Genomic DNA, 27,729 nt, shown 5'->3' with positions numbered 1-27,729 from the left:
TGGTCCAGCAGGTAAGACTCTGTGCTCCCAATGCAGGGGGCCCAGGTTCAATCCCCGGTCGGGGGACTAGATCCCACATGCACGCCACAACTAAGAGTTCACACACCACAACTAAGAGTCCACACACCGCAACTGAGAAGTCTGCATGCTGCAACTAAGAAGTCCACATGCCAACAACTAAAAGATCCCGCGTGCTGCAGCTAAGACCGGGCGCAGCCAAAAATAAATAAGTAAATAAAAAGCAAAAAGCCCTCAAAATGAATATGAAATATATGCATTTAAAAAAGAAAAAATGAAAGTAAATAAACCATTTTTAAAAATGAGGGAGGGGCTTCCCTGGTGGCGCAGTGGTTGAGAATCTGCCTGCCAATGCAGGGGACATGGGTTTGAGCCCTGGTCTGGGAGGATCCCACATGCCGCGGAGCAACTAAGCCCGTGTGCCACAACTACTGAGCCTGTGCTCTAGAGCCCGCAAGCCACAACTACTGAGCCCACGTGCCAAAACTACTGAAGCCTGCGCGCCTAGAGCCCGTGCTCCACAACAAGAGAAGCCACCGCAACGAGAAGCCTGCGCACCGCAACGAAGAGTAGCCCCCGCTCACCGCAACTAGAGAAAGCCTGTGAGCAGCAACGAGTACCCAACGCAGCCAAAAATAAATGAATAAATTTTTAAAAATTAAAAAAATATATATATAAGGGAGAGGTGAAGTCATTGTAAATGGCAGACTAAGAACTACTTCAAAAATTCTTCTCCACAAAAACAATGAGAATATTATAAAAAAATTATCAAAAATCAACTTTTTCAGAATTCTAGAAATTAGCCAAAGGCTTGCAATAATCTAGGGAGCACTGACTCAAAAAAATTGGCGGAATCTTAAGAATAGTAAGCTTTGGGAGACTAGCTGCTCCTACTTAGATCCTCCTCTCCTCTCCTCTCCTCGCCTCTCCTCCTCAGTAGTCGTGAAAACCATCAATCCTGCAATCACAGGCAGCTACATCCACTGGAGGAGACAGAACAGTTGTGGGGCAACATTATCTAGAAACTGTCATTATTTGACCTGTCTGGCAGTTTCCTGGAAACCCAGTCAGCAGGGGTTTATTTGACCTGACTCAAAGCTTGCCCAGTGTGAACAGCCTCAGAAGAGGGCATTTATTCAAAACAATTAGCAATTACTTAACACTGAAGCTGCCCAAGACAATAAATAAGGGATAGAGCAAACAAGAAGCAGGTTAAAAAAAACTTAAAAAGAACATCTAGGGAAAGAGATACTGTCGTGACTGAATGTTTATGTCCCCTGAAAACTCACATGTTGAAGGTATAATTTCCAGTGTGGTTGTATCTGGAGACAGGGCTCTAAGGAACTGATTAAGGTTAAATGCAGTCATAAGGTAGGGCCCTGATCTGACAGGATTAGTGTCTTTCTAAGAAGAGACATCACAGATCCATCATCTCCCCCAACTAATCCCCTTCGTGTGTGTGTACTCTCTCACTCTCTCTTTCTCCACTCACACTCACACACAAGCACTGAGCAAAGGTCAAGTAAGGACATAACAAGAAGGCAGCCATGTACAAGCCAGGAAGAGAATCCTCACCAGAAACCAACCTTGCTGGACCTTGACCTGAGACGTCTAGCCTCCAGAACTGTGATTGATAAATTTCAGTCTCTGTTATTCTGTTATGGCAGTCTGAGCTGACTGTGTCCATAAGGGGTTTTGAAGTTTTAACATATTCCTATGAATCTAGAAGGTCATACATATGTGGAGGGCTGTGCACATGCCCAGAAAAAACTTAAGAAGGCCCAAAACTCTTACTTCTGGCTGACCTTGAGACTGCAAAAGCAGGAAGTGAATCTAAGGCACAGTTGTAAACTGCCCGGCTACGAATTGAAGCCAGGCCGCCACACACACAAAGAGCCCCTAGGCACAGGCTGCGAGATTTACTGGTTTAGGCATTTAAGGAAAATTCTGTCTAATTAGTAGCTGACCACTAAGCTGACCAAGCAGAGACCTCAGTGGTCATATATGACAAAGAATACCAATTTTACAGAATTAGTTCCAATAAGTCACTAAACAAACAGTAAACACAACAATCCCTGGGGAAGGAGGAAAATCTGATTTCAAGAGTTGCTACATGAAATTATTTAGATACGTCCAGTTCTCAACAAAAAATTATAAAAGATGAAAAGAGAGATGTAAATATATGGTCTATATACAGAAAAAAAGCAGCCAAGGGAATCTTTCCCTGAGAATGCTAAGATGCTGAGCCATTACGTATTACAGACTTAAAATCAATTATTTTGAATATGTTCAAAGAACTAAAAAAATCATGTCTAAAAATCTAAAAGAAAGTATAAGAATAATATCTCATGAAATTAAGACTATCAATGAAGACAGAAACTATACATCAATTGAGATTATCCAATCAGAGGAACAGAAAGAAAAACAAGAATGAATAAAAATACACTGAGTATAAGAGGCCTATGGAACACCATCCAGCCTAGATAGATACTTATGGGAGTCCCAGAAGGAAAAAAGAACAGACATAAAGAATATTTGAAGAAATAATGCAGAGGGGGAGAAAAGTAAGAGTGAAGAGGATTTGTATGGAATCAAAGTTAAGTTGTGAATAACAACCAAGGTAGGGAGCAACCCCAGTATCCATCAACAGACGAATGGATAAAGATGTGGGTGGGTGTGTGTGTGTGTGTGTATATCTCACATACAGTGGAATATTACTCAGCCATAAAAAAGAATGAAATTCTGCCATTTGCAACAATGGACCTAGAGGGTATTGTGCTTAATGAAATAAGTCAGAGAGAGATAAATACTCCATGTTATTAATTATATGTGGAATCCTGGAATCTAAAAAAAATAACACAAATGTATATAACAAAACAAAAACAGACACACAGATATAGAGAACAAAAGCAGTTGTTACCAGTGGGGAGAGGGAAGGGGGAGGGGCAAGATAGGTTTATGGGATTAAGAGTTAGAAACTACTATGTATAAAATAAATAAGCAACAAGGATATATATAGTGTACAGCACACAGAAATACAGACATTATTTTGTAACAACTTTAAATGGAGTATAATCAATAAAAATATTCAGCCACTATGCTGTACACCTGAAACTAATATTGTAATTCAACTAAACATCAATTTAAAAAAAAGAAAAAGAAAAAAAGTTGTGGTTATTTTAAAACAGACTGTTATAATTATAAAATATTATTACATGTAAGCTTCATGGTAACCACAAAGCGAAAAACTACAGTAGAAACACAAAAGGTAAAGAGAAAGGAATCAAAGCATACCACTACCAAAAAATCATTAAATTACAAAGGAAGACAGCACAAGAGGAAGAAGGGAACAAAGGAACTGCAAAACAGTCAGAAGACAACTGACAAAATTCCAGAAGTACATCCTTACTTACCAATAATTACTTTAAATGTAAATGGATTAAATTCTCCAATCAAAAGCAAAGTAGTTGAATAGATTAAAAAACAAGGTACAACTATATGCTGCCTACAAGAAAATTATTTTACCTTTAAGGACACACATAGGCTGAAAGTGACAGGATGAAAACATATACTCAATGCAAATGGTAACGGGGGGTGGGCATACTTGTATCACACAAAATGGGCTTTAAGTCAAAAACAGTCACATGAGACAAAGATGTCAGTATATAATGATAAAGGGGTCAATACACCAATAAGATATAACAATTGTAATAGACATACAGCATTGAAGCACCTAAATATATAAAGGAAACAGTAAAAGAGCTGAAGGCAGAAACAGACATCAATACAACAGTAGAGGACTTCAATACTCCATATCAATAGGAATAGATAATCCACACAGAAAACCAATAAGGAAACAGCAGACCTGACCAACAATACCCGCCAAAAGGCCCTAACAGACATATAGAGAACATTCCATCCAACAAGAGCAAAATACACATTCTTCTCAAGTGTACGCAAAACATTCTACAAAATAGACGATATGTGAGGCCACAAAACAAGTCTTAACAATTTAAGAAGACTGAAATCATACTAAGTATCTTCTCTACCAACCACAATGGTATAAAGTCAGAAAAACAGGAGGAAAACTGGAAAATTCACAAATATGTGGAAATTAAACAATACAGTCCTGAACAACCAATATGTCAAAGAAGAAATCAAAGAGAAAGCAAAATAATATCTTGAGATGAAGGAAAATGGGAAACACAACATATCAAAACTTATAGGGGGGCTTCCCTGGTGGCGCAGTGGTTGAGAATCTGCCTGCCAATGCAGGGGACACGGGTTCGAGCTCTGGTCTGGGAAGATCCCACATGCCGCGGAGCAGCTGGGCTCGTGAGCCACAATTACTGAGCCTGCGCGTCTGGAGCCTGTGCTCCGCAACAAGAGAGGCCGCAATAGTGAGAGGCCCGCGCACCGCGATGAAGAGTGGCCCCTGCTTGCCACAACTAGAGAAGCCCTCGCACAGAAACGAAGACCCAACACAGCCAAAAATAAATAAAAATTAAAAAAACAAAAAACAAAAAACTTATAGGATTAAACAAAAGAAGTTCTAAGAAACACGTTTATACTGATAAATGCCTTAAAAAGAAAGATCACAAAAGAACAACCTTAAGGTTTTTACACAACAAAGAACTATAAAAAGGAAAAACAGAGCCCAAAGTTAGAAGAAAGGAAATAATATAGATAGAGCAGGAATCAATGAACCAGACACTAGTAAAACAATAGAAAGGACCAATTAAACTAAGAGTTGGTTATTTGAAAAGATAAACAAAATTAACACACCCCTGTAGACTAAGAAAAAAGAAGACTCAAATAAATAATTGTAAATGAAAGAGGAAACATTACCAGTGATATCGCAGAAATACAAACGATCATAAGAGACTACTGTGAACTATATGCTAATGAATTGGATAATCTAGAAGAAATGGATCAGTTCCTAGAAACATACCAAAACTGAATCATGAAGAAATAGTAAATCTGAACAGACCAATAACACAGTAAGGAGACTGAATCAATAATTAGAAGTCTCCAAAATAAGTAAAGCCCAAAACTAGAAAGCTTCACAGGTGAATTCTACCAAATATTTAAAGAAACATTAACCTCAATCCTTCTTAAACTCATCTCAAAAATTGAATAGGAGGGAAAACTTCCAAACTCATTTTATGAGGCCAGCATTATCCTGATACCAAAGGGAGACAAGTTCACTACAAGAAAAGAAAAGTACAGAACAATATCCCTGATTAACATACATATAAATATCCTCAATAAAATACCTGTAAACCAAATTAAACAGCATATTAAAAGGATCATACACCATGATCGAGTGGGATTTACGCCTGTGATGCAAGGATAGTTCAACATGTGCCAATCAATAAACACGATACACCACGTTAACAGAACATAGGCTAAAAATCATACGATCCTCTCAATAGCTGCAGAAAATGAATATGACAAAATTCAACATACATTCATAATAAAAACTCTCAAGAAATTAGGTATATAAGGAATGTACCTCAACAAAATAAAGGCCATATATGACAAGCCTAAAGCTAACATCATATTCAACAGTAAAAACCTGAAAGCTTTCACCTAAGATCAGGAACAAGACAAGGATGCACACCCTCGCCACTTTTATTCAACACAGTATTGCAAGTCCTAGCCACAGCAATGAGACAAGAAATAGAAGGAATCCAAATTGAAAAAGAAGAAGTAAACTGTCATTGTTTGCAGATGACATGACAGTATACATAGAAAACCCTGAAGACGCCACCAAAATACTATTAAAAATAATGAAAGAATAAAGTTGCAGGGTACAAAATCAATACACAAAAACCTGTTGCATTTCTATATGCTAACAATGAGCTAACAGAAAGAGAAATTAAGGAAACAATCCCATGCACAATCGCATCACAAAGAATAAAAGACTTAGGAATAAACTGAACCAAGGAGGTGAAAGATCTGCACACCAAAAACTATGAAACACTGAGACAAGAAATTAAAGAAGGTACAAATAAATGGAAAGATAGCCCATGTTCATGGACTGGAAGAACTGATATTGTTAAAATGCCCATTCTACCCAAAGCAATCTACATATTCAATGAAATCCTATATAAATTCCAACGGCATCTTTCACAGAAGTAGAAAAAGTAATCCTAAAATTCATACGGAACCATAAAAGACCGTAAATAGCCAAAGCACTATTGAAAAAGTACAACAAAGCTGGAGGCATCACATTTCCTGATTTCCAAATCCTATTACAAAGCTTCAGTAATCAACACTATAACGTACTGCCATAAAAACAGACATGTAGACCAATGAGACAGAATACAGAGCCCAGAAATAAACCCTCATATATACAGCCAATTAATCTTTGACAAGGGTGTCAAGAATACAAAATGGGGAAAAGACAGTCTCTTCAATAAAGGGTATTAGAAAAACTTAATATCCACATGCAAAACAATGAAATTGGACCCACATCTTACACCATACACAAAAATCAACTCAAAGTGGATTAAAGACTTGAATCTAAAACCTGAAACTATAAAACTCCTAGAAGAAAAAAGGGGAAAAGCTCCCAGACATTGGTCTTAGCAATGATTTTTTAGATGTGACACCAAACCACATGTAACAAAAGCAAAAATAAACAAGTGGTATTACATGAAACCAAAAGCACAGCAAAGCAGTCAAAAAAATAAAAAGGCAACTTTGGAATGGGAGAAAATATTTGCAAACCATAACTGATAAGAGATTAATATCCAGAATATATAAGGAACTCCTAAAAATACAATAGCAAAACAAACAAAAAAAATTACAGACTTAGAAAATAAACTTATGGTTACCAAAGGGGAAAGGTGTGCCAACGGATAAATTGGGAGTTTAGGATTAACATATACACACTACTATATTTAAAATAGATAACAAACAAGGACCTACATATAGCACAGGGAACTCTGCTCAATATTCTGTAATAACCTAAATGGGAAAAGAATTTGAAAAAGAATAGATACATGTATATGTATAACTGATTCACTTTGCTGTACACCTGAAACAACCTGCAACACTGTAAATCAACTATAGTCCAATACAATATAAAAATTTTTTAAAAAGAAACATAAAAAAAAATTTTTTTAACAGGCAAAAGACCTTAATAGACATTTGTCCAAATAAGACATACAAATGGCCAACAGGTAAAAGAGAAGGTGCTCAACGTCATTATTTATCAGGGAAATGAAAATCAAAACCACAGTGAGATGTCACCTTATACCTGTTAGGAAGGCTATTATCAAAAAAAACCAAGATAACAGGTGTTGATGAAGATGGGGAGAAAAGGGAACCCTTGTGCACTGTTGGTGGGAGTGTAAATTGGTGCAGCCACTATGGAGAACAGTATGGAGGTTCCTCAAGAAATTAAAAATAGAACTACCATATGATACAGCAATCCCACTTCTGAGTATTTAGCCAAAGGAACTGAAATCAGGATCTTGAAGATATACCTGCATTTCCAAGTTCACTGCAGCATTATTCACAACAGTTAAAATATAGAAACAGCCTAAATGTCCATCGACAAATGGATAAAGAAAATGTGGTATCAACATACAACAGAACACAGAAGCATACCACTCTATGACTAAAGACACCTGGTAAATAAAACATGGGTGTGTTGCCTGACAAAGTATACAAATGAACTGTCTTTATAAATTTCGGTTCAATTATTAGTCTATTTATTTTACTTCAGGTATGTTCGCACAGGGGAAAAATAGGCAAGAAAGAACTTTTGTAGACTGTCAAAGCTATACTCCCTGCTGTCAAGTCCTCATTTAATCATATAAGTAGCTGGGTATGGAAATGTTAAATCTAATCTCAACCAATATTAATAAGTCTTATATATTCACATAGGTAATGAAAATTTTCTTTTCCATTCTTTACTACTAGTAATCATCCCTACTGCTTATTTTAAATTTAAGCCTCTGTTGATGGCTTATTTCAATTAGAGTAGAAATTAAGATTCACGTGATTTTTATCATTTTTAACTATATCTTAAATATCTGAAATGTCTTAACTCTTATTAATACCTTTTATCACCACAGCTTCATCAGTATAGAGGTAGTCCAAAATAACTTTCAGTATGTCAGAATGTATTGGCATTTCCAGAGCTGCACAACTGGAAGCCTAAATAAAAGAGTAAAATAATTAAACTACAAAATACTACTACAATCTGACTGAGGTTACTGGTATGAAAAACTTTTAACAGGAATCACATCAAATGCAAAACAACATAACATTTATAAAACGCAAAGCTAAAATGAGATACATTTAATTTTAAAATGCCTTGTAACATGAAAAAGAATCAAGAAAAATTGAGAAAAAAAGAAACAAACTGGTATTCCAAATACAAGTCCAAATAATAATGAAGAATTTATTTAAGGAACTTTTGTGCAACAATTTTCATTTTGGAATGTTGCTATTTTCCAGCAGGCTTATGCATAAATATAGTTGAATACAAAGCAAAAACTGAGTTAAAATATTTTTTAATTTCTTTAGCATATAATTTCCCAAAAGTATAAAGTATAACTACCAGCCTATGTGTTCTATTTAAATCTTACCTCAATCCATGAGCTACTCAGCATACTATGAAAATATTCTGAAAGAAAAAAAATTGAGTAAGAATAGTGAAACAATACCAAAACAAAAAATCAGCAACTAACAAAAGTGTACCTACCAAGTCTAGCACAAAGAACGCATTTATGACAAGGAAATTCCTTTCCATCCACTGATTTCATGGTCACATCACATAAATAAGAACTGAAAAAAAAAAAAAAAAGTTTAATTGAAGAGCAATTTCTTTACATATTTAGCAAATAAAAAATAAGAAAATCCATTATAGGATTTGTTTTAACGTTTGATTTTCTCCTAATTAAAGGTGGCAAAGAATATACAACTTGAGAGTATACATATAAAGTACTTCATCTCCTTCCACTTTAGGGAAGATAATAAGGCCTTACAATAAAGATAATATTTGTAGGGCTTCCCTGGTGGCGCAGTGGTTGAGAATCCGCCTGCCAATGCAGGGGACACGGGTTCGAGCCCTGGTCTGGGAAGATCCCACATGCCGCGGAGCGGCTGGGCCCGTGAGCCACAATTGCTGAGCCTGCGCGTCTGGAGCCTGTGCTCCGCAACAAGAGAGGCCACGATAGCGAGAGGCCCGCGCACCGCAATGAAGAGTGGCCCCCGCTTGCCACAACTGGAGAAAGCCCTCGCACAGAAACGAAGACCCAACACAGCCATAAATAAAATAAATTAAAAAAAAAAAATTTAAAAAAAAAAAAAAAAAAAAGATAATATTTGTAAAGGGAACTGAATACAGATAAATATTCAAAAAAGTCTTGCTTTTTATTTTCCTTTTTCAATACAGGCCCGGTGTAATAAGTAACATCATAGTCAAAGGCCTTTAATTCACTTATTTGTACAACCTATTCTGTGCTAAGCACAGTCTAGATACCGCCACAGTTTTTTTTCTCCAAGACTTTTCACCTACCAAGTACACATACCTAAAAACAAAAACTTTTAATAATAAACATATTTAGAATAGTATATCTATTATAGAAAAAGATTATACTAAAGGAAATAATCTTCATAATGCTGACGAGGCATAATTATTTTGGGTTAACATCATTACTTACTTATAAAAAAATACAAAATTCAGGCCAAAAAAATTTTTTAATTCCTTTCTTCATTAGAAAGTAATCAGAAAAAAATGAACTGTATCAATGTCTTATTGAGCAGTTAATACTTCATCCATTTGCCTCAACAGCTCTCCAACATTTCCAGAAATAAAGAAGACTAATAAAGGTAAGATGGTATCCACATACACATTTTGCTTCACATATGAGTAAAAAGAGCTCTATTTCCACACTTAGGTCCCAAAATCTAGGGATGAAAAGTTTATCTTCATTTCCTAACTTACCATTTTCTCTGACTTAGCTTTGGTTTATTACCAGTTTTCTTGGCAATGACATTAATTTCTTCATTCTCAAATCGGACTCCATCCAACCTATCAAGGGTAAAAATTAACAACTGGTGAATATACTCCCCTACCAAAACGAACAACAACAAAAATCCAACAAATTAGCCCACATCTGAACATAACTATATAATCTGTATCACCTGGAAGAGTATCTCAACTAACCCCCACTCTGTGATAAAGAAATATCATACTTAATATTCAAAATACATTAAACATCATTATGCATAAAGCCCTTCACTGTTTTCAATTAGAAAACATGATATACTCCCCTCCCTTGCTCCTGCCCCACAACTAAGGTTATACTGCCACAGGCAATATAAATACCTTAAAAACAGAGAATTCCAAAAAATCTGGTTTATAAGATGACAAATACTGTATTAGGCACTTTATACATGCTGTATGACCAAACTACACCAACAATATTAGGTCAATATTATCCCTCCCCTTTTATATACTGAGAAACTGAGGTTCAAGGAAATAAGAAATTTGCCCTAGCTAGTCATAGAGCTAAGAGGCATGTATAGTTCTTTCTAACTCCAAAGACAGTACTCTTTCCAGAATACCACACTGTCTGCCACTCCAGATCCCTGTTATACAAACACCACTGAGAGTTCAAACCCACTAACAGCCTTCCTATCTTTAATGTTTTAATCCAGGGAATCCCAGAGATAGCTTTCGCAGAAAATGGAGAAACAGGTCCATGAAAAGAAAGATACAAATCCAAAAACTAAAGGGGAGTTAGAGAGAAAAGGACATGGAGACGGAGACTGAGGGAAAGAGAAAATAAGAGAAGGAAGATGAGGAGGGAATGGGGGGAAGGGAGGGGAGGAGGAGGAGAAGCAGGTCCAAGAACAGAAGCAAGAACAGTAGCAGCAGTAAATCAAAGCAAAAAAACAAAAAAACAAAAAAAAAACAACAAAGAATTTCTAAAAGGAGGACATAATGAGGTACATGAACAGATATCAAGGAGGAGTCATACCTACTACTCAAATTACTGAAACCAAATTTCTTTGCAACATTTTGCAACATTTTTACAGGATCATCTTCCCCAACACTTTTTACTTTTTTGGAAGATTTGTTTTTGCTTTTCTGCTTTTCACTAATTGTATGAGCTTGATTACTTTTGTAAACTTCAAATGCTGACTTCTGATTATCTTCATGGGAATTCATTTTATTCAAATGACAATTCGGAGTGCTCTGATATTCTTCTGGTTTTTTGTTTAAATTGATTCTTGGTTTGAACCCATGAGTTAAAAAGTCACAAGTATCTGTGTATATAAATTGTAAAAGGTATTCAAACAAGTCAGGATGAACCTTCTCTACCACAAAGAGATGGCACCCTGCAGAATCTTCATCTTTCCGGTAAACATCTATAAAGTCTAAAGTAGTACCATCTGAAAGAAACAATTTCTGGAAAAAGTCAGAACGCACTGCCAAAATATATTTATGTGCAGGGAAGATTCTATTGCCAACTTGAAATGTCACGTCATGGATGTTGTCCATTTCATCCGTTTCCCTCAACAGTTTGCCAAACTCTTCAAAAAAGGATGATGAGGACACAGCTGGAATTTCATAAAGGCTAGAAATGAAACAAAAATTATTTTTACTTTCCAGAAAATGAAAAAAAGAAAGCATCCCTAGCCAATTCTCCTTTTAAAGTATAATTTCTTTTTTATTTATTAAACTTAGAAAATTTTAAATTTAGCATTTCCAGTAACATAAGGATATTGCTCACAGTCTTTGATACTGTATCACCCTTTAAATATTTTCTATTCCTTTACGTATTTTTTCCCCTAAACTAAAATGACAAGAATTAAGTGTTCCTTTGAAAGCAGTGTTTTCTTTCTACGAGGAAACACTAGAATATAAATTTGAACGACTGTTTCACAGAAATTTTTTAAATGATTAAAAGTATCACTAAAAACATTCAAAAAGAGTAGAGTACAGTTTTCAACTTTTTCCTCTTTTATATCCTTTTATTTCACAAGTGGAGAAAAACAAATACAGAAAAACGAGTAAATACTTCAGGTCCCAGATCCCAGAATAGGTTAGAAACTTAAGGAAGTAAAGATGAATACACACACAGACATACATCAGTCCACAACTCTGGTTCTTTCAGTACTGTAAGCATGCAATCCTACCTTCCCAATCTACATTTTGCCCTTCTAGGTAGGGTGACCAACCCCCCTGGTCAGCCTGGGACTGAGGGGTTTCCCAGGAGAATAGATGTTCAGTGCTAAATATGGGACTGACCTGGGCAAAGCAGGAGGAATGATAACCCTGTCTCTAGGACTTTTTCCCTCTTCAATAAGACCCTTGATATTTATCTTAACCTGTCATCTCTGTACTAATGTGACAGAAGATTTGCACTGAGATTCACAATGCCCACCAGATGACTCTATACTACCTCTTCCTTTGTCATTTCTCATTGTATTCAAGGGTCAGAAATTTTTATAACCTACGTAACAAATATTTATAATCTATTTCTCAGAATCTGAGAACCTAGAGTACATCACAAAGTACTAAAGATATGAATCAATTTTGTGCGTATATGTACACATTATCTTCAATATTTTCAATAAATATCAGTTTACAAACTAAAAGGAACATTCAACATTTCCAATATAACAAGTTCCACCCCTGAGTTAACCTGGTAACATGACTGTATCCATATGTCTGAAGTCTCTACAAGACTTGACAACAGCTCTTCAATTAAATTTGTTCCAAGAGCTATTGAAAACAGAAAACCCAGTGACTGTTCCTTCTAAAAATGAAATTTAATACATACAAGAGTACCTTGTTTTAGGATCTGACTGCAAGATTGCAAAGTTGCATCCACTTGGATCTGTGCTGACACTAACAGCTCTATGGGCAAAAGTAAGTTTCTCAAGTCGAATTCTTTCATATGCACTATTTATATCAGAGACACAAGACACATCTGGTGAGGAATTATGAAGGTTCGATAAAATCTCTGCTAAAAAGAAAAAAATAAACTTCAATTAATCAAGGCTCTATTGAAACTGTTAAAATGATTTAGGAGAAAATAGAACAGAAAAACAATTAGGAGAATATGGAAGTATCTTTTGTCTGTATTAAGTCCTTCTGAAGAACTACATCTTCTCTCTCTTCAACATAATTTACACCCTATATATTGGTTGCCTTATAAAGGAAATTTTGGTGGGTCAATTCTCAATTATTCATGATATTATCCTCCACACTGCAACCAAAGCTGTCTAAAAGGCAAATACAATATTATACGACCTTCTAAAATTCCTCAGTTTCCATTAAAAATTTTATTTGCTCCCTCCCTTCTTCTCCCCCTTCCTTCCATTTATTCAGCAAATATCTGAGTGACCACACTGTGCTACTGCGATAAAGTGCTTTACAGTGTATCCCTAGTAATACAGTAGTGAACCTATAAGATAGGCATGTCCCTACCATCTTGAAGTACACAATGTAGCAGAGAAGACAGACATTAAACAAATGATTTTATCATTAGAAGTCAGATCAAGGCTATTTAAAAAAAATATGAAATGTGCATGCAAAGAAATGATTCTGACTGTAGTATGAAAAATGTTTAAAGTAAATAAACATAAAGACAAAGAGATCATTTAAGAAACTAAGAGTCCAGAAAAAGAATGAACACTATAGACTGAGGTTGTAGCAATGAAACTAGAGAAAGTGAAGATTTCAAAAATATTTGAAATGGAAGTGACAAAACTTGGTGACCAATGGGATGTAGAGGGTGAGTGAATATGGGGTGTGAAAGATAACCATTTACTTAGAAACACTGAAAAGCAGATGCATGAGCATGAGATCAGAATTCAGTTTTAGACCACTAAATATGACTAAGACACAATTCTGAGGACTTCCAACACTTACAAGTCGAACGTGCATTCTGGTTACTCTCTCAAAAATTCACTCTATTTCAGCCTCACAGAGCTTTACTAATCTTCCCCTGACAATCAGTTATTCTAATTTCTATGCTCTCAAAAAACTTATCATGTGCACATTAGTATTTGTCTCCATGAACTGCAAATATTTATATACATGTCTATTGCCCCTACAAACTCGTTAAGTGTCTGAGAACAGGGGCCTGTCATATATTTTTGTATCATTAAAACCTAGCCCTATATCCGGCACATAGTAAATATACCTTAAATGTTTACAGACTTGTGTAATCTATAAAGAAATAAAATATGACAACTCAATAAACTATCCAAAAATCATTCCTTTGTGGCTTTGTAATTTTGAAGAATATGTTTATAACTTCCTGAGTAATTATAAATGTTCTTTATATATCTTTTAGCATATAATAACTGATTTATTTATTTAACAGATGACTTAATGAGGGACTACTATGTGTCAGGAAATATGCTGAATGCTAAGGAATACAGAGGAACCTTTGATTCCTCTATAAGGATATACAGACCTTATATCATGGTCCTTGCCATCTTATAATCTGATAGGAGACCAGCATTAGAAAAATTAATCACAAAGATAAATACATAAAAACAAGTAAAAATAAGCTGCATGATGAAAATACAAAGGGAGTATTAAAAGTAAAACAGGGTTACTAAGTTTAGATTAAGGAATCAGTGAAAACATCTCTGATGAAGTAAAAATTAAGCTGAGATGTGAAAAATCAGGAAAGGCCCTGGGACTAATCACAGCTGGACAAGACTGAATACCTGAAGGTCAGTGTGTGTGAAGAGTGGTCAGTGAGAGGGAGAGAACTCAAGAGGAGTTCAGAGATGCAGACAAGGGTCAGAGCAGGGACTAATCACAGCTGGACAAGACTGAATACCTGAAGGTCAGTGTGTCTGAAGAGTGGTCAGTGAGAGGGAGAGAACTCAAGAGGAGTTCAGAGATGCAGACAAGGGTCAGAGCAGGAGGCTTGTAGGCCATGTTCAGGAAGTGAGGAAACCATCAGAGTTTTTAAACACAGGAATATTAGGATCAGAGCTTAAAAGCTCACGCTGGTAAGAGAAGAGATAAAAAGAAGCAAGAGTGGAAATAAGAAAACTTATTTTTTGCTGTCGATCATGTGATGATTTGGGCTAGGGTGGGAGCAATGAGATGTAAAGAGGTAACTGAATTCAAATTTTTCTGGAAGGAAAAAAAAAAAAAAGCAACAGATTACTAATTACGGATGAAAGAAAAAAGCTGCTAACCTAAGTTAAAAACCAATGTTAAATAACCCACAAGTTTGTAAATTTATAATCAGATAATTAAGAATGAACTATATAATGTAATGAATGACTTCTATTTTCAATGGTAGCATCTTAATTAAAGCTCTCCTTTATATTCATCAAGGAATGAATAAAACTTGTCTCCAATTATTCAGCAATCGTTTAATAAAACAACCTGTACTTTTTAAAATTCTCAGTGAACATAAAAACCTTATTCTTCCTGTAATTTTCCTCTAAGTCCTAAGATACTTTATAAAAGTTTAATTTTATATATTCAAACATGTAAAAAAACAAAAACAAAAAAACCCATAGCATAAGCCACTCAATTCTCAGTCTGGGGAGAGAAAAAAAAAGGAGCTTGGAAGATGGTTCAAATCCATCTGGGAAGTTTTTTTTTTTTTTAAACTTTATATATCCCTGCCCCTAGAGCCAAGGCTACAGACTAATGTGCCCCTGTTACTGATGGGAATGTGCCATGACCTCAGGGCATACTAAAAGGTTGAAAACTACGGACTTAAGTGGATTGAATTCCCTTTGTTTACCTGCATACACACAACCAAAATCAAAAGAAGAGATACAGGGGTAAAACCTAATAACACTTGTCAGTTAAACCTAATGATAAATACTTATAAAATTAAACGTTAGCTGAAGGTATGCCATTCACATATATGAACTAACCTTTCTTTTCAGAACTCTTTCTTTTTTCTTCAAACCATTTCCCTCTAAATCCCTCTCCATCTCTTGTGACAAAAAGAATTTCATTTCTACTTAAAGCAATATCAGAAATGAAGACTTGGCGTGGATAGGCCCATCGACACTGCTTCAGAGAACTGTTGACTGATCTCCAGCAAAATACCTAAGATAAAACCAAATTACAGTGGAAATAGAAAGCAATATAGCATCTGAACAACCAAAAAATGAAATCAAGAGATATTATCTCTAAAAATAAAAGCTCTGATTAGTATGTTTCAATGTTCATTCTTTCATAGTAAAAGATAAACACTATAAAAGTCAAGATGGTGTGTCTTTCAGAAAATACATCAAGCTAACATGAAGCGTTAAAAATGCTTTAAAGACACTCCTCTTAAGAAGTAATTTTCACTGTTACTTGTTTGGGGCAAACAGATACAATGGAAAGAAAAACGAAAATCTTAATGCTAAAACTTGGAATGTCAGACTTGGTGTAGTATTTACAAGAATGTAAACCACCCTATGAAAATCCAAACTTTACTCTCAAGGGGGAAAAAAAGGAGATGTCTGCATAACTCAAGTAAAACAAAGTCTTAGAGACAGAAAAATCATAGTATTCAATGGCTTCCACGGGGTTCTGCAAACCTTAGTGTTCCTGAGAAATGGCTCAGGGGCTGCTGCTCAGGGATGGAGAACGATGAGAGGCAGGGTGCTGGGCTTCCCAATCCAGCTCTATCCAGAGCAGCAACTCTTTTATCTGCTTCACAGATTGGTATTCCAAGTATGATTTCATTTGAGCAATTAATACTGCTGATCTTTAAAAGCTCAATCCCCTCATAATTAAGAAACCTAAAGCACAGAATGGTATCTGCCAAGGTCACTCAAAAGTTATGTACACAAAAATAGACTGTATTGATTAACTGATTCCGTCAGAGCTTGGCTGTCATTTTTATAGGAAAGTAATTAATTTTACAGGAAGTAAATATCCACGTGTATAAACAAGCTAGATCCCTATTAATGTAAATGAAATAAATCCCAAAGTCAAATGTTTTTATATTCAACTTTTTAAATGCAACTCCATGCCTCTACTTCCTGCTTTTAGTACAAATTAGATCTCTAATTCTTAAATATAGTTCCCTCAAATAAAATGATCAACCACAGTAGATTTATGCCTGTAATGTACCAGCAGGTGGAGCTTTATGATTAATTCTTCAATTTCTAAAATGTCAATTTTTAAAGCACTTTATAAAATCTCAAAAAACACTTGTTGTATGTTTTTATTGTATAAACAAAAAGCAGAACGCAATCTGTTTTTCCAGTCACAGTGTAAAATTTTTTCAGTGTTTCTAACGTATAATACTTATTTTTTAATTGACCATTTTATCAGAGGAATAAAAATTAGAACTCTATTTACTTAAATGAAAAGAGGTAAGAGAGTCTTTTTTTTTTTTTTTTTGGCTGCGCTGTGCGGCATGCAGAATCTTAGTTCCCTGACCAGGGACTGAACCCGGGCCCCCTGCACTGGGAGTGTGGAGTCTTAACCCCTGGACCGCCAGGAAAGTCCCAGAGATTCTTTATATAGTGATCTAGAAATACATTACATTTTCTATATGATAGTTATGATCTCTGCATACATATAATGTGTACATTTGTTTAAAACCAAATTTGAGAGAAAATTTCCAATTATGTATTTTTAATATTGCCAGCTTAGCTTTTTACTTTTTTTAAGAATAGTTATGTATCTCATATCTACGCAATTCAATACCATTTTTCAGTACTCGGTGTATATATCAAATAAGCTATCAAAACCCCTTACTTCCATTTTAAGCGCAATAAATGAAACTTTAAACTACAGTTTAACAAGGCAGTACTATGCAACATCAGTTAAATGTTATCATACTTTCTTTGAAATACCAGCTCCCAACTATCAATAATCAGTACTGGACATCAAAAACAAGTAGGGGAACAAAAGTCAACAGGAATCATCACTATCATAGCAATACAGTTTTACATCATCAGGTCTCCTACAGCTATCAACTGAGAACAAGATTACTATGCTTTTGTATAAATATATACTCACCCTTCCAGCTCCGTCCATTGCAAGAATGCAAATTTTTTCACCCCCATTTTCTTTCAAATGTTCAGGATCAACTTTGTATTCCATATGCCCCCCAGATACAAGAACCTTTTTCACGTTTAGTTGTCTGGGTGAAAAAAAAAATTCTAGATTAACATGTTCTCTAAAATGTACAATCAATTTTAAAGAAATTACTGTTCAGACACTAATTTAGGGTGATTACGGTGAACGGTGGAGTAAGATGGTTTGGTCTTTGGTATCCTCAGTCCCTCCTTTTATGAGTTTCCCCTACACGATGACCATTTCTTTCTATGGCAAGTCCTTCCCTCCCCACAAGTCTCTACCTACCCAGATACACACATTAACCATCTAAAACCTCACTTGCTCATGTACACACATTCTCTCTAGCTTAAATAACTGATAAGCCTAAAAGCTCCTAAATATATCTGCATTGTAACAGAAAAAATTTAAACCTCAGATCAAAACAGAAATCCTTAATTTCAAATACGGACAACTTTAAATAGATACACCTACCATAAAAATCATTAGTATTGCTAATTTAATAACTCATGCACTAGCCAATTCATTATACATTTCATTACATCTACACATGTGATGTGCCTGTAGCATTGTGTGAAACCTGCCTGCTATTACTCCAATGATTATCCTCCCTTTCAGATATTTTACCCACGTTTTAAAATGTTTTTGTTTGTTTGTTTAATGTTTTTCTTCTCAAAATTACTATGTTGTAACCAGCTGTAACATAAGAATTTTCTTAGTGAAAACTTGCATGTAACTTATATTTATGTAATTTAATGTTATCAGGGCAAATTTTATAAATGTAAAGTAAAAACAAAACCTATCATTCCACAAATTATCTCATGCTCAGAAAGAAACCTACATAGTCAGTTCTAAGAAACATGTATGTTCACATTTTCATGTTTTTATAACTGAAATATGACCTACAATTGATAACCTTCCAGTTGTTACACACAGAAGATAAGTTGTATATATTGATGGTTGACATCTGCTCATGAGCTAACCTCATAGTTGGTATCTGTTCATGAAGTTACCATCATTGACATTAGCAAAAGCACATTCTGTTGCATTTCAATTCAAATCCCTGATTACTTTAAAAGTTGGATAGCTACTCTCTAGAATTCCTACACACTCCTGCTTCTACTAACTGAGCTATTGTATCTGCTCAAAGATCTATTTCTCTACTTGTATTTATTACTACAGTTATAATGAAATATTATGTAAATCAATGAAATACTAGTCTGAAAAGAACACTTTCTGTAAAAGCTGAATACTTTAAAACGACACAATAAATATGACAAGCAAAAAATGGCTGTCAAATCAGATATGGATTAACCAACTATATAAAATACTGAAAATATATAAAAAATATAGGATTCTGCCCTTAACTTACTTCACACTTGTTTTTAAGCACTTGCTCCTTAAATCATTCAAAATGAAGTAACAGGTAACACATTATAAGTATTATAAGTATGGTTTATGCACAAAAGACAGAGAACTCCAATTGGTAGACCCATCTTAGTTTTATAATTCCCTGCTTTAACTGACTTTTTGATTAGACAGCCAACTGCTTGTTTACTGCATGTTACTAAAACAGATAACAACTGGCTATACAGATACAAAGATAACAAAATATACCACTTAGGTATAAATACATGGACTGAGTAGAGGGTCCACAGAATATGATTATTTTTTTTAAATAAATAAGTGTATAATATATAAAAGGCTACACATGAACCAATGATGATAGTGTCACAAACCAAGAATTATGATTCATCTAGTTCTGTGCACCTGAAGCATAAAAAAGGGAAACTTATAGGTCATATTTAACCATATGTTACCATAATTCAGAAATACTGTTTTACAACCTACAAAGAACTTTTATATATATTTACTGGATGTTTGCCAAAAGACTAAGATTATCAAAGGCAAAAACTCCTGACTTTCCCACCGTTCAATTTTCTCCATCTGACATTTCAGAGAATGCATAAAGCTGATACTCAGATATTTGCTGGAAGAGCTGAATTATTATTAAAGTATGTTTCTTTCACAAAAATACACATACTTAGAAGCCATCTTCTTGCACTGATAGTCTGCAAGTAAGTAAATATCTCCCTTTGTGGTAACACAGACAGTTGCCCCATCACTAGCAGCAACCAAAGACACAGTGATGTCCTTATGATGAAGGGCAGAGACTTGACGAGGAGCAGTTACACACTTTTCTCCATTGGGATCTAGTAAATAACCTAAAAAATTACACAAATAAACAAATCACAAAATATCCGTTTTAAGAATACAATTTATTTTTCAGATATTGTCATCATGGATTTCTTACCCAGCTGTCCACCATTTAGTCCCATAGTGTAAACAGCTTCTCTAGTCCATAGCACTGTGTGAAACCTGCCTGCTGCTACTCCAGTGACTGTCCTCCCTTTCAGATATTTTGCTTGCATCTATTCAAAAGGCAAATAAGACTTCAGTTTATTATGTACCTATGAACTAACAGAATTTTGCACAAGATCCAGCAGACCAGGGTAGCAAATATATGGCATACTTGCTGCCAGCACCCCCCTCAAGTGCTAATGGCATTCATCACTAATAGATCTCAGCACTAATACTGAGACCCCAGCTCTTCTCAGAATACAAGACATCTTGATGCAGCCACCTTAAGTTTAAGTGTAAAAAAAAAAAGTTTAAACATGTAAAAAAAAAAAAACTGACACAGTATAAAAACCAAATCATTAAACTTTTGTTAACAAGCAATATGCAAGACAGGCGTTCTCATTCATATTAAAAACTATGATACCTTTAAATTTGACATATCCAGAGTATCTCAACAGTGACACTACTGACAGTTTGAACCAGATCATTCTTCGTCGTGGGGATTCTGTTGTGCATCGTAGGAGGTTTAGCAGCATTCCTGGACTCTGCCCACTAGATGTCGGTAGCACCACTCCCACCCCTACACCCAGCTGTGACAACTAAAAACGTTTCTAGACACTGCCAAATGGCTCCTGGGGCACAGAACTGTCCCCACTGAAGAGTACCGGCTATGTCCATATCAACCCAGAGCTCTAGACACTGCCAAACGGCTCCTGGGGTACAGAACTGTTCCCACTGAAGAGTACCTGCTATGTCCATATCAACCCAGAGCTCTAGACACTGCCAAACGGCTCCTGGGGCACAGAACTGTCCCCACTGAAGAGTACCTGCTATGTCCATATCAACCCAGAGCTCTAGACACTGCCAAACGGCTCCTGGGGCACAGAACTGTCCGCACTGAAGAGTACCGGCTATGTCCATATCAACCCAGAGCTCTAGACACTGCCAAACGGCTCCTGGGGTACAGAACTGTCCCCACTGAAGAGTACCGGCTATGTCCATATCAACCCAGAGCTCTAGACACTGCCAAACGGCTCCTGGGGTACAGAACTGTCCCCACTGAAGAGTACCTGCTATGTCCATATCAACCCAGAGCTCTAGACACTGCCAAACGGCTCCTGGGGCACAGAACTGTCCCCACTGAAGAGTACCGGCTATGCCCATATCAACCCAGAGCTCTAGACACTGCCAAACGGCTCCTGGGGTACAGAACTGTCCCCACTGAAGAGTACCGGCTATGTCCATATCAACCCAGAGCTCTAGACATTGCCAAATGGCTCCTGGGGCACAGAACTGTCCCCACTGAAGAGTACCGGCTATGTCCATATCAACCCAGAGCTCTAGACATTGCCAAACGGCTCCTGGGGCACAGAACTGTCCCCACTGAAGAGTACCGGCTATGTCCATATCAACCCAGAGCTCTAGACACTGCCAAATGGCTCCTGGGGTACAGAACTGTCCCCACTGAAGAGTACCGGCTATGTCCATATCAACCCAGAGCTCTAGACATTGCCAAATGGCTCCTGGGGCACAGAACTGTCCCCACTGAAGAGTACCGGCTATGTCCATATCAACCCAGAGCTCTAGACATTGCCAAATGGCTCCTGGGGCACAGAACTGTCCCCACTGAAGAGTACCGGCTATGTCCATATCAACCCAGAGCTCCACGGTAGCCACACAATGAGAATAAAAATGGGAGTAAAATCTACCATTTCTAAAGAAGCCTGCAAAATGATTACATATCTACAAATTCCACAGCTGGTTGGGGAAAATGGGCCTAAGAAGTACCAAAGATTGCAAACTACCTCTAATTATTTTTGAGTAATTCCTGTTGATTCATTAGCCATCCAGGATGGAAAAGCATTGGATTTTAAAGCTTATTACTAAAAATGTGTATCTATTAATCATTTTAAATCCAGAGGATTAAACCAGTGAAGAAGTCTAACACCCAAAATACAAAATCTTATGAGTTGAAAACACATTTGCTATATGTGCTATTACTATAGCTATTACTATATGCTAGTAACATATTAATGTTAAAGCACCAGTCCTGTCCTGCGTACTAGGTCCCTAAAGTTGAGGAAAGGCCACCCTCTGGTGGTGGTTGTACAAATGGGAAGGGGAAAACAGAACAAAAACAGTTGCTTTTAGACCTATGTTCCCTCACATAAACTTGCCAGGTATGATTTCTGCGCAGAGACAGATCTACCATGAAGCCAATAACCTTAAGTTTCTGGATGCCTCATTTACATGGCCCATTTTTTACTTATAAAATTTCTATTTTTTTCTTAAGGAGGGTCTCAAAATTATTTAAGTTTCAAACCCAAAATATCTGGATTCCCCGATGCTTATGAACACATACAAGTTGAATCTAAGGCAGTTTGCTGCCTAATTTCCCAAGTGCTTTCTTCCTCACTCCAAACAAATGTTAATCTGTACATTACTATGCTTAATTTCTCCTGTGAAAAATAAAATACATACCACTGAAAAAACACACTGTTGAATATAAGTAAAATAAGTTGCTCTGTCAATGCCTTCCATTTTTTTGTCCATATAGGTTTTATACCAATGGTCACCTTATTATTTAAAAAAGAGAAGTTTACCTGTCTGGGTACATTACAACTGGAAGGTGGAGGAATGATTCCTAATTGATGAAAAATATTTAGGCCAAACGTATAAACACATCCATCTTCAGTTAATACAACAGTATGATCCTTAGCAGCTGCCACTTGAGAACAATTATGACCACTCAGTCCTTCCACAAGCCTAGGGACCTACAAAATAAAATTAACTTTAGTATATTACATTAACCATTTATATACAGTACAAAATACAAATACAATCTTATGATACCACATCCCAAATGATACGACTGCTGTACGCCTGTATCTATCATAGGCAAACTGTACAATTCAGCAAGGGGGAGATAAGTTTAATGGACATTGCTTTATAAGTAAAATACAAAATCCCAGTAAGACATTTCAATAAAACAATTTGATTCAATAAATGATTTCTGAGCCCTTATCAATTATCATACACCAAGTGCAAACGTGTTTGGTTTGAATAAAGGGAGCTCTTCAACCAAAGTATTCATTGGTGTAGTGAAGAAATAAATAAGAATACAGGAATCAATGCAGCCCTTCGATGCATAACCAAACATACGATATCATATTCCTTTAAAGTCATCTGTTCTGGATTCAAATCTTAATTCTGTCATTTACCAGCTATTTGATCTCAAACAAATCTCTTATCTTCTCTCATTTTCTTCATCTGAACACAAAATAATAATAGCATTTTGGATGATAAAAAATCAGCATAAGGAGTAAATGAGTTAGTAAGTACAAAACACAACACTCTCTGGCTCAGAGTAAACAACTGATAAATGAGTGCTATTATTATTGTCATTGTGTATAAAATGAGGATAATAAGGCCTATAACCTCACAGGCCTGTTGTTAGACTTAAATCAAGGTAATGATATTGCATGGAAAGCATGAACAATGCCTAGAACATAATATACCCTCGAAAAATGGAAGAGACTACCATAGCTCTCTCTCATTTTTAAAGACCTCTTAACTGATGAAGATGCCAGCAGTCCCCTCAAAAAAAACTTACCTTAAAAATAACCTAGTGAGGAAATAACTTTCCTGAATGTAATGATTATTAGGTTTCTTCCAATTAGCACTAAGTTTCAGTAGCATAAGTCAATTTTGTGATTATACAATGAAAATATTGGCTCAATTTTCAGACCACAAATACCTTAATGAGAAGTTAAAAATGAATAAAAACTTGGACCCTGGACTACAGGAAAAGAGTTTTACAATTAGTCTGATTTTTTAAATTTCAACTATGGAAATATTTGAAAGCTTATTTATGTACTCTCCTGACTCAATGTTTGCTATACAATATAATTTTTCTTTGATGCTTTAGAATTTTGCACCATATCTAAATCCTTATTTTGAACACAATATACCAGGAAAGTAACTGATCTTCTAAACTCTATTATCAGTCGGTATATTATTTTCTCCTTATAGTTGGTCAAAAAAAATTTTTAGTTAACTGAAGTTTCCAGTTTATAAAATTTTACCGAAGTTACCTAAACTGTATAATGACATTTCAATTACCAAGCATGTCTGTTCATCTCCATGGCCTAATCGTCCTCCAGGACCATGACCACAGGTATAAACTTGTCCTTTCTGAGACAGAAACACTGAGTGAAATTTACAAAGCACCACCTACAGGAAAACAAGAGAATATTATTAAACTTCTGTGAATAAAACATCCTTTATTTTATAAAAAAGAAATAACAGAATATTACTAATTGTTTAAGCTAGATAATAGGTACATTAGGATTCATTATACGGTTCTCTCTACTTTGTACATGTTTAAAGTTTTCTGTAATAAAAATTTATAATATATGGTGGTCTATTTTAAAACTACGTCTAAAAACACTGACATTCGGGGAGGAAAAATTTAGAAGGAATTAATAAGCATGTGTTACCCACAAGAGACTAAACAAAGGAAAATGCAAATCTTAAGTATTCAACTACAAAAAGTAGTAGCCAGTTGTTTTCCAATTTCATAAAATCTCAAACAGCAAGAATTGAACAGAGTAAAATATGAAGCATAAAGATTACCAAATAGTGACTATTACTAAAGAAAATAGTGAAAATGCCTTAAGAGTATTTTTTCCACCTTATAAACAGGGAGTGGGGGGTAAACAGTATGTGCTTTTTATACCTCTGATTTTGTCTAATATATCTTTAATATAATTACATGGCTTTAAATAATTTTACACTAATTTTCAAGCTTTTCTCTTTTCCCCACTTCCTTTCTTACTGCTTCCTTCCCAGAACCCTCTTTGCCCTGACAAACAGTTCCATTTTCATACATTCTTACCAGAAAACAAGGTTACTAAAAGGGCTGAACTGCATCAGAAGGCAATAATAGGAAACCAACAGCAGTTTTAAATATGCATGCACTTACATACCTAACCTGCAGGCCACACTTTGCTATTTTTCAGTGCATCAGTATACTTATTTTACCTTAATACTATCTAAAAATCCTTTTTTATTTTTAAAAATAATCTGCATTTACATCTCTTATGCCACCCATAAATATTTCTAGCTTAGGATATTAAAAAAAGGATTAAGAAATAAAAAATCCTAGAATTATTTTCCAGAAAGTCAGGGTCCTTTGGAAAAATAAGAAAATCATGGACTTCCCTGGTGGCGCAGTGGTTAAGAATCCGCCTGCCAATGCAGGGGACACGGGTTCAACCTCTGGTCCAGGAAGATCCCACATGCCACAGAGCAACTAAGCCCGTGCGCCACAACTACTGAAGCCTGCACGCCTAGAGCCTGTGCTCCGCAACGAGAGAAGTCACCGCAATGAGAAGCCCGAGCACCGCAGTGAAGAGTAGCCCCTGTTCACAGTAACTAGAGAAAGCCCGTGCACAGCAACGAAGACCCAAAGCAGCCAAAAAAAAAAAAAGTTACAAGCTGAATTGCAAGCTGTTTACACATATCCCTAAACCACCTGGCAAGTTCTGTAAATACATGTGCCTATGATAATGCAAAAATCACTATCTTATTTAGCTGTACCATAAATACCTGAAAAGTCTAAAAATAAAACCCAAAATTGTATTCAAATTTGTAATACAAAGTTACAATCTGTAAGGGAAAAATTATTTCATAAAACCAGAAGTAATATATTTTGTTCAATTCTATATTCAATATTAGAATGCCATTCTATAATCTCTGACTTCTACAAAACAACCAATACCAGAGTGAAAGACCTCCAACTTCAAAACCTCTGAATTTTTTAAGGAGGTAACTGATCATGGATTTTCATCTTAATTCTCAGGAATATATTATGCTAATAATAATCATCTCTGTCCCATGACAGTTAATTCATCTGGTACTATACTACAGAATCAGCCCTTTTTCAGTAATAGGGCTCTCAATATAACAGGTGCTCAGTAAATATTCCCATTAACTTGCTTCCATTTTTCTTACTGAAATTTACACTGCTTTCCTTCCTCTCAAACCTATCCATAGTGCTTGTGTTTCAACCCTCCTTTTCGTAGTTAAAAAAAAAAAAAATCCCTTACATCCTTAATTTCTTCACAAAATACTCTCACATCCTTGCCTTAACTGAAATGTAGTTTTCTCTTTGGGTATACTGTTTCATCCTTAACCCTACCAAGTGGAATATGCTCAATTCTTCTACAGCACATATATCTTAGGATCAGAAGGTACAATCAGCCCGTTTCCTAATGCCACCATTATTCCTTCACTTTTGTGTAAAAATCTCTGCTCCTGAAAAATCTCACCTCATGAAATCTGACTATATCATGTACTAAGTCAGAAAAGGAAAACAGGTATCTTTCTAAGTGCCTCAACTCTGATCAATCATTAGTGGCTGCTGACGGGTGAATTCTGAGGACCTGTTCAAGTTCAGTTTAAAATAGAGAGGGGAGAGAAGAGGGAGGAAGGGAGGGAGGGAGGGAAGAAGGGAGAACAAGAGCACGCTGTGACTGATTAGCGACATCTGCCAAAGGCTCTGAACTCGGTGAGTAAGAGCAGCCAGCCCTGCTCTAACAGCTTTCCTCACACTCACTAGAGACTCTGACCCCAAGCTTATGCCTCTGGGCCATCCCAAGTCCTTTCAGTATCCTAAGTTCCCCCAAGGTCTATGTAGATGGCCAGTCAGAATCCTAGCTTTCAGGACACCACTCTACTCTCTACTTCTCTAGTCACTCTTCATTCCCATGTGGGCTCCTGTTCCTGGCCTCTCAAATTTTAATATTCTCTTGAGTTTAACTCTTCTATTTCATTTTTTTAAAACTGCTAATTGTGATACATTAACTAATGACTTTTGGTGTGAAAAACACTGTTCTACAGAACCCTAAATATGGTGGCCATATAATTTATAATCCAAATATTTGGGGGAATAAAAGGGGAATGACATTAACGATTACATCAGGAAAAAAAAATCACGTAGAGATGAACTCAAAAGACACATTCTGAGGTGTAATTTTCAGGATTCAGAAATTGAGATTTATAGCTTTAAAAATTAAGTAGAGAATGTTTAGGAGTGGCAAAATTAGCACTTCAGACAGTTAAATTTAAAAACTTTGAAAGAATGTCTGGAGTACAACTGAAATGAAACCCAAGAGGAAGAAAGGCTGAGGCCAGAGATATAAATTACACACACACACACACACACACACACACACACACACACACACACACACACAGAGAGTTACAGAGAAAGATGAGTAGGTCAACAGTAGCAAAATCCA

General features: G+C 35.9%; 1 protein-coding gene across 5 annotated transcripts in view; it reads right to left on the bottom strand.

The window, feature by feature from the left end:
- The window catches only part of IBTK (inhibitor of Bruton tyrosine kinase), a 98,014-nt gene that overhangs the window by 53,581 nt on the left and 16,704 nt on the right, over positions 1 to 27,729 (bottom strand). For 4 of the 5 annotated variants that reach the window (XR_005022210.1, XM_036872025.1, XM_036872028.1 and 1 more), the window contains exons 5-16: positions 24,548 to 24,658; positions 23,029 to 23,199; positions 20,379 to 20,496; positions 20,109 to 20,289; positions 18,008 to 18,131; positions 15,916 to 16,093; positions 12,842 to 13,019; positions 11,025 to 11,624; positions 9,986 to 10,072; positions 8,741 to 8,823; positions 8,625 to 8,662; positions 8,094 to 8,190 (exon numbers count right to left, since the gene is read on the bottom strand). Coding sequence is in view for 4 of the 5 variants with exons in the window: in XM_036872025.1 (XP_036727920.1) it covers positions 8,094 to 8,190; positions 8,625 to 8,662; positions 8,741 to 8,823; positions 9,986 to 10,072; positions 11,025 to 11,624; positions 12,842 to 13,019; positions 15,916 to 16,093; positions 18,008 to 18,131; positions 20,109 to 20,289; positions 20,379 to 20,496; positions 23,029 to 23,199; positions 24,548 to 24,658 (1,966 nt within the window). In the remaining variant the exon portion in view is untranslated. The remainder of the gene's footprint in view (positions 1 to 8,093; positions 8,191 to 8,624; positions 8,663 to 8,740; positions 8,824 to 9,985; positions 10,073 to 11,024; positions 11,625 to 12,841; positions 13,020 to 15,915; positions 16,094 to 18,007; positions 18,132 to 20,108; positions 20,290 to 20,378; positions 20,497 to 23,028; positions 23,200 to 24,547; positions 24,659 to 27,729) is intronic. The other variant, XM_036872026.1, reaches the window with a different exon arrangement.

Source organism: Balaenoptera musculus, chromosome 12, assembly GCF_009873245.2.
Source record: "Balaenoptera musculus isolate JJ_BM4_2016_0621 chromosome 12, mBalMus1.pri.v3, whole genome shotgun sequence".
NCBI classification, from domain to species: Eukaryota; Metazoa; Chordata; class Mammalia; order Artiodactyla; family Balaenopteridae; genus Balaenoptera; species Balaenoptera musculus.
This window is presented reverse-complemented; position numbering and strand designations above follow the sequence as displayed.